The sequence below is a fragment of the Cryptomeria japonica genome, chromosome 3 (assembly GCF_030272615.1).
Source record: "Cryptomeria japonica chromosome 3, Sugi_1.0, whole genome shotgun sequence".
Taxonomy (NCBI): domain Eukaryota; kingdom Viridiplantae; phylum Streptophyta; class Pinopsida; order Cupressales; family Cupressaceae; genus Cryptomeria; species Cryptomeria japonica.
Window position 1 is genome coordinate 486,003,967 of NC_081407.1, and position 8,390 is coordinate 486,012,356.

The window sequence follows — 8,390 nt, forward strand, 5'->3', positions numbered from 1 at the left end:
TGGCGAGTTTTGTGATGATCACATTAAGCCGTACACAAATGTGAAATGTGTGTGTATGGGGACGAAAGCGAATGGAGGCACCTAACGATCAGGAATGGTGGAGAAGGCCTCTGTGCAATAACGCCTTGCAACAACTCTCACATCATCCTAGAAGCTTCGAGAGTCACCTGAAGCATTCGTTTTGCTGAAGCCTACATAGGCATCGGATGATATTGCAACTGAAGGTCCAGTTATTTGAGTTCTTACTTATGTCGCCCTTGAAGATCATCTGAAGTTTGTCCTAGGATGGGCACTACAGCTTAGCATTTTGGCACACCCTGCTACAAGTGGATTCCTGTCGCATTTATGTAGTTGGTCCATCACTTTGCTATGGATGGTATTAAAGGCAGTTCTTCGGATGATGCTTAAGCTATGCTCGGAGCAAATATTGTGGATAGATGATGAGTGATGACGAGGGCCAAAGGCCACGCAACCATCAGATCATCACTAGGAGCTTCGGTGTGATCAATCCAAGTGAATGGAAATTCCATTACTGAGCAAAATTATAAAAGATAAGTACTCTTTATGTTTGAATAATGCTACGTCATTGAATAGTGAATCATGTATTGACATTTCCCCTGACTATCATTATCGCTCTCTGAAATGCTTCCAGGACGAATCAAAGATTGCATTCAAGGAAGGAAGATTGCTTGCATTTCTTCGCAGAGGAAGAATCAACATTCAGAGGGAGTTTGACATATCGTCACAAGTAACCTTCGACGAAGAGATTAGAAGGTTGATATCTGCTTCAGAGGGAGCTTGACATTTCAGCTTCAGAGGAAGCATGACATTTCAGCTTTAGAGGGAGCTTGACATTTCAGCTTCAGAGGAAGCCTAACATTCCAGCTTCAGAGGGAGCCACATCATCATGAAGATTTGGTAATGCACCTTCTCTAGGAGAAGGTTGAGGTGAAAGCCCTCTTCCACCCTCTGCGAGTAGGCATGGTGAGCACACCCTCTGCGAGTAGGTATGGTGGCTATCATGGAAGAAACTCCATGATGTGCTTGTTCACCCTCTGGGAGTAGCTATGGTGAACGCATTATTCATGGGAGTAGCTATGGTGAACGCATTATTCATGGGAGTAGCCATGGTGGTAGTCACTATGTGACTTGATTATTCAGAAGGAATTCTCCCTAGCTAAGAGGGAGTGTTGTTGTGTATCTAGGTCGGATCTCTTCTAGGGCCGACCTTGTGCACAAAATGCCAAGTGGCCTGTCAGCCTTGGCATTTGGATATCTCAGTTGTATGAGTCTAATTTGGGGCAGGCCCTATTTGGGCGAACTACTTATGTGTAACTTGTGATTAAGTTAAATGTAACTTGCAACTAAGGGAGACTCATATGTAACTTGTAATATATAGGTCTGACCCTATCCTTGGCGCCAAAATTATATGGCCGGCTTGAGGTCTATTAGGAGGTATTGATTCATATATATGCAAGGTCATGATTGCATCAATAGATATGAATTCAATAACATGAAGGTCATGTAGTGTGCTTGGGGGTGACGATAAGAGCTTATCGTCTATGGTTGGGAAGGCAACAGATCTGATGTTTGCCTGTGGTTAACGAGCACTACCATAAAATTCAACAATGGAGGATCATTGTTGTCATGAGGTTGTAAGACACCTCGACCTGTGATGGCTAAAGGTTTTTATTTTCCTTATGAGTTGAAAGTGTTGAAAAAATTGTGAATATAAAAAATCTATCACCATGGCTAGTTCACTCCCAAACTCTCCATCGTCCAACCCAAAGTGTAGCATCACTAGTCCCTCAACGAATGACATTAAGTGCAAAAGATAGCACTAAATGGGGTTGTGAAAGACCCAATACTTATGAATGAAAGACACACCAAGCTAAGCATGAAATGGTCGACAACTGAGGGGAGACAAAAAGTTAATGTGCATTTAGTGACTAGGGAGTGGTGTGGCAGTGAACAAGTAAGCAAGAACCATGCATCCACCATTGGTTGATGCCACCTCTTACCTTAAATTTTTTTTTTTTCTAAAATCCTTCAATATGCATGAAAATACGTGTAAAAAACTGGGGGGGGGGAGGAGATTTTTCTAAGTAGGCAACATGTGGGTGCATAGTGGATAATTCTTGGTTTTGGCCAACATGTCCTCTATAGATGTGAACCCCTTGCACATCATAGTCTCCACCACCATTAGCCTCTCTCCCCTAACTCATGATCAACGTGAACAATTTTAAAATCATACTTACAAATATCATATTATTAATATATTGAATATTAATTCAACAAATACTACAACTATTGAAACACACTTAACTATTGGGTCCTCTCCCTTACATTGTTTTGAAAGAACATTTGAAGGCTCTAGAACTGTTTTGCTAATAGGTTGGGATGCAATTAAACACTAGCAAGATTAAATCCATGATTTTCTCATCGAAAACAAAGAAGCAACAAATTAATTTCATCTACCTTGTTGGAGCTAGTGGAAGAATACAAATACTCAGGAATTCATTTTCAAAATAGGCTCAACTAGGAGGCTTGTAGATTGAAAATGATTCAAGGAGGGTGGAGAGCTTCTTACCTTCTACAAAGTACGTGTAGGAAAGTGGGGTTGTGGGATTGAAAAACCAAGAAAACCTCTTCCATTTGTTGGTTATGTTGGTCGTCGTTTATTGTTGTGAGATTTGAGGGAGTACCATGTCAAACCAGAAGTAGAGGTAATTAGAGAGAGTCCAAAAGCATCTAATCACTAGTAATCTCAAGGTCAAATTAATAGTTCCTTATGAGATTCTTTTGGCAAAAGTAGGAGTGTTCCTAATGGAGACTTAAAAAATTATCCATTTATTAAGTTATTTAAAAAATAAAATAAAAACATGGTTAAGCAACATTGGTTGAAATCGATTGTGGAGGAGGAATTAATTTGTAGGAAGAAGATATGGATGAAGCAAAACAAGAGAAAATGGGACATCGATTTGCAAGAATGTTCCAACACTAATGAAAAAATAAAAAAAAATTGTGTTAGAAAAATTTAGGACTACCATGCGGACAAAACAAATTAGTTGAAAAAAAACACATTATATCAAAGAGTTCAACCCTTTGAGGGAGCATTATGAAAAAAACTACCTAAGAGTTGCAATTAAGGGAAAATCTATAGTTTTAATTGCATAGCTGAGAACCCATTCACATCATCTTAAATATGAGATAGATAGATAGAGAGTCTCCAAAGAAGAGTGAGAAGAAATAACTTGTATTTTCTGCAGTAAAAGGGTGATCGACATTGTGTGGCACTTCATCATTGAGTGTGGATATTCATTTACAATATGAAAGCAATTTGAAGATGAAAAGTCTAAATAGACTAGGGGAAAGGACCCAGTAGTTGTGCACCCTAACTTCGCGCTTCTCAAAATCCTACTTGGAAATTTCAAATCACTCCAATTTTTTTACAGTGGCTTACTTGGCAAGTCCCCTGCTTATAACTAAGGTTTCAGAGCCACATCATCAAATATGATGCCACATCAGCATGCTTTTTGCCAAGGTGTCCAAAACAGCCCCAAAAAAAAGTGAGACCAATAGGCGTGCAAAAGAGACCCCAATAGTTGTGCAGCTGACATGGCATCACCTAATTGGTTACTTTTTACAATATTAGTACATTTCTTAACAACTATTGGTACATTTGCTAACAACTGTTGGTACATTTCCTAACAAAAATTGATATTTTTTGTTTCAAGCAATAGGTTTTATTTGTTCAATTTTTGGAACAAAAGGTATCAACAACCCTCACAACAATTGGTACATGCTCAACTGGGTCCTTTCCCCTATTTGAATAAACAAAAATTCACAAAACTACAGATTTCTTAATCAAAATGCACAAAAGAGAAGCCCCACCAACAAAAACTTGAAAATTGTTAAAATACAACTCTTATGTCTTAGAGTGATGGTCTCCTAGAGATCATTTTTATTCATTGATTCCGTATTAAAGTGCAGTTAAAAAAAAGACGAAACTTCCTTTCGATCGGTGAAGTCTGTTTTGTCCTGGCCTTCGCCTTTCCCTCGATTGGCACCCCTTGGAGAACGTGCAGATGCAGACGACCATGCATATGCCAAGTACTAGGTACTCTCTATTATAACCTACGATGCCACGTGTATAAAAAACTCTCCTTATGGAAATTGTAGTAAGATGAACCCAGCATCCGTGCAAAATGGGTAATTAGGTTGGGTAATTAGGTAGTAATATGCTCTATATGCTCTATGCTCTATAGTCTACCCATTTGACTTTCTGCCGACAAAACCAGTACCAGCACCATGTAATGTCTTAACTCCTAGTGAGCGTACCATGTAGAATATGTGACAGTGGGCCTGCTTCCTGGGCAGCAGACGCTCTCACTAATCCCACATTCGGCTAACTTTTCATGGGATAAACTCAGAAATAAGAAATTCCCACATTGTGAAAGATGGGACTGTAAAAGCAGTCTGAGCATGAGCATGAGCATGAGCATGAACCCAGTCTAGGAGAGTAGAGGGATCAGGGCCCGGGCACAGGGATATTTACAATTGTTGTCTGTTGGTCGTCTGTTCTTTTCTGCTTGTCCTAAGCTCAGGCCTAATATTCATTGCTCACCAAATCATGGTGCTCTGCCTATAAAATATATAATTAAGGCAGAGTTAATAGTATTTAGTTTATGTAGCAGAGTTGTGTGATGTGGGCACATGATGGAGGATGTGGTTATGATTTTCTTGGGTCCCACACACAGATTTTGGTACTTTGCGCACTACCTCCTTCGACTGCTCTTGCTTGCTCACATATTTAAGCAGATTCCTTCCTTTAATGTTATTCTGATCTGTCATTAGGATTACATAAAATGGGGGCACGTAGTTTATGGACTTGGGGGAATGTTGATTTGTATAAAATACATGGTCATTTGACTCATCCAGCTAATAAGCTTCTCTTCTCTCTGGGGTAAAGCATAACGACCACCTGCTCAGCATCTTCATTATTGTTTGTTGATGGAAGATCCACGTGTTTTCAGGAGCATAGCCTAACTGGGAGTCTCAGAGACATCCCTTTCTCCTCTTGGGGCTACCTATTTTCTATGGTGATTCTGAATACTGATAATTTTATTCAGCGTTGGAAAGTGAACCCCTGCACATGGCCCATGCTACATTTTAGGCGGTTACTACTTATTTGACCAATGCCTTGTAGTTGGGCGGGAGTGAAGGCTAATATCAAGAACCCCATTATGATTTGACCCTAACTGAAAGTCTTTTACAGAGTGAGTATCTCACAATGTTTACATTTTGGCGGTTGATTATTGTCTAGTGAGTGGGCTTTGATGGCTGTGGATTCAGAAAAATTGATGGGTGTGGGAAATAGTTGGATGGGGAATAAGAGTAGTTTGGTGTCTGTAATGATGGCGGTTTTCTTTTTGGTGGCAGAAGTTCCTCAAAAGAAGGAAAAGGAGGCCTCTTCAGCTTCATCCTCTTGGGCATTGTTCAGGAGAATAGTGAGCAGCTGTAAGTTTGATGGTGGGGAAGTGAAAGAGGCGAGGGTAGGGTGTTCTACTTCTGGTTCACAAATGCAAATGCAGGGGAAGACGAGGGTGATGCACAAAGGAGAAATCTCTTCTGAAACATCATCCACATCCACGCATTCCTCTGCTAGATCACTGTCATATTCATGCAAGCCTCAGTCCACAAGCACAGAGCCCTCCCCTGCCTCTTTCCGAGGAATGCAGTTGAAGCGATGGTCCGGGTGCTATGAATGCCATATGATAGTAGATCCCATTGAGGCCTTCTCCAGGGATTCTTTCAGAACCATTGCCGCTTGTCCTTCCTGTGGAGAGATTTTCACCAAGACAGAGGCTCTCGAGTACCACCAGATCACCAAACATGCAGGTTCTACTCTCCACCTCTTTAACTTTTTCATTTGTTCACATAAATTCACCCTTTCTCCTCTTCGCCCTAGAAATATTCCTCGGCAAGATAAAATTGTTTCAGTTCTTTCCTTCCAGTATCTAATATCACTGTTTTCTAGAGAAAGAAATATGCCTAAGCAAAATTAAATTGTTTTAATTTTTCCCTTCCAGTACCCAAATATCAGTGTTTTCTAGAGAAAGAAATATGCTTCAGCAAGAGTAAATTGTTTTAGTTCTTCCCTTCCACTACCCAAATATCAATGTTTTCTAGAGAAAGAAATATGCATCAGCAAAGATTATTTGTTATAGTTATTCTCTTCCAGTACCTAAATATCAGTGTTTGCTAGCAAGATTAACTTGTTTTAGGTCTTCCCTTCCAGTACCCAAATATTAGTGTTTTCTAGATGAAGAAATATGCGTCAGCAAGATTATTTGTTTTAGTTCTTCTCTTCCAGTACCTAAATATCAGTGTTTGCTAGAGAAAGAAATATGCCTCAGCGAAATTTAATTGTTTTAGTTCTTCTATTACAGTACCTAAATATCAGTGTTTGCTAGAGAAAGAAATATGCCTCAGCGAAATTTAATTGTTTAAGTTCTTCCCTTCCTGTAACTAAATATGAAGTGTTTTCTAGAGAAAGAAATATGCCTCAGCAAGATTAAATTGGTTTAGTTCTTCCCTTCCTGTACCTAAATACCAGTAGTGCTCTCTAGATGAATTTTGATAGTTTTTGAATGCCCAATATTGGTTGTAGTCATAATAATGATTTCTGTGGAATTAGGAGGGGCTTAAATTTGGTGCAGGGTGTATGTTTATGTTGTTTGATGAGCTGTGAAGAGTGTTAGTTAACATGTATTTGAGTGTGATGAAAGCAGTATCAGAACTGGGTGAAGAGGACTCGGCCCGGAACGTTGTGGAGATCATATTCCAATCAAGTTGGTTGAAGAAGGAGAATCCCATCTGCAAAATCGAAAGGATTCTTAAGGTGCACAACACCCAGAAGATTATAAACAAGTTCGAAGAGTACAGGGACATGGTGAAGGCAAAAGCAAATAAGCATTCAAAGAAGCACGCCCGCTGCATTGCAGATGGCAACGAGCTCCTCCGCTTCCACTGCACTACATTTGCTTGTTCTCTTGGGATGAATGGCTCTTCTAGTCTCTGTACTCTGCCTTCCTGCAATATCTGCAGTGTAATCAAGAATGGCTTCTCTGCTTCCCCGAAGCTGGAGATTTACACAACAGCAAGCAGTGGGAGGGCTCATGACTCCTGTGAACAAGAGAAAAAGGGCGGAAGAAGGGCAATGGTGGTGTGCAGGGTGATTGCAGGGCGCGTGCAAAGGAAGGAAAAGGACAATGACTCTGCCTCTGCCTCTGTCATTGCAGATGATGATTTCGTTTCCGGGGGATTCGATTCTGTCGCAGGTCACGCCGGAATATACTCCAACCTTGACGAGCTTTTTGTCTACAACCCGAAGGCCGTTCTTCCCTGCTTTGTTGTTATCTACAAAACTTTACAGGGATGAAATTTATATGCTGTTACAGTGGGATCTGTTCTGTTCTCCTACCCAATTTCAGAATGGTCAGACATTAATTGTTGAAGGTCCGTCCTCTTGCCAGTCCTCACATGAAATGGAACGGCCTGGTCTCCACAAATTTGGGAACGCTGTCGTGGCTGCAAATTGTAATCAATTTCAATAAAATTTCTGAACAGAGCGACCTAAACAACTGAACAACATTTTGCTTTTGTACAGTTCCAACTCAACCCATAATGTAGCTTTGCTTTAAGAGTGATGCGTTTCAACGAAATTATATGAAACATTTAACCTCTACTTACGTTGCACTAATATTTTAGTGAGCAGAAAATGTTTGTTTCGCTTTATAGAGACAAAGAATTGTGCGTCTTTATGAAATATCATATATTTTTATTGAATTTCAGTTTTATCTTCTATGATGTTCTGAGTTTTATATTTAATAAGATTTGTTTTCTAGTGGGCTCATTAAAAACTTTTCAATTTGAGGAGGAGACCAAAGACCTATTGATATTATTTTTTACTTTGATTTGTGTCTATTTTGAAAAAATGATTATATATGTATCTGATGGTAAAATTGAATTTTTTACTTAATTTATTTCTACATTAATTTTATGTTTATTTTTATTTATTTTTGATAAAAGTGGATGAAACCACTGAAATTATATTAATAATTTTGTTTTTTACATGTGTCTAGTTCAAATAGCACTGAAGAGAAAGAACCAGTAAGAAAACCCTTCAGTATTGCTCAAGAAAACATAGGCTTATCTACCCATTACAAAAGCCCATAGGCTCCCCAAAAACCCTCCCAGTTACATAGCCATTCACATTAGATATAAAGGAAGTTGCCTTAACCAGCATATAGAAGAGAACTTATCAAAATAGAACAAGTGCCTTTAACCCAGATCCATCCTGTTTAAGCAGCACATGTTACTAGTCT

At 39.4% G+C, this 8,390-nt stretch overlaps 1 protein-coding gene across 1 annotated transcript; it reads left to right on the plus strand.

Moving 5' to 3' along the window:
• Positions 1-4,284: 4,284 nt before the first annotated feature.
• Positions 4,285-7,862, plus strand: LOC131045119 (uncharacterized). The gene is made up of 2 exons (XM_057978655.2): positions 4,285-5,901; positions 6,795-7,862. The coding sequence occupies exons 1-2, from the start codon at positions 5,340-5,342 to the stop codon at positions 7,442-7,444; spliced, it is 1,212 nt and encodes a 403-aa protein (XP_057834638.2). The 5' UTR covers positions 4,285-5,339; the 3' UTR covers positions 7,445-7,862.
• Positions 7,863-8,390: the final 528 nt, after the last annotated feature.

What these genes read in the sequence shown, in the direction of transcription:
- LOC131045119 (XM_057978655.2), top strand. Translation starts at nt 5,340, where the DNA reads ATGGCTGTGGATTCAGAAAAATTGATGGGTGTGGGAAATAGTTGGATG. An exon ending in CCAGATCACCAAACATGCAG is followed by an intron (nt 5,902 to 6,794) that starts GTTCTACTCTCC and finishes TGATGAAAGCAG; the next exon opens with TATCAGAACTGGGTGAAGAG.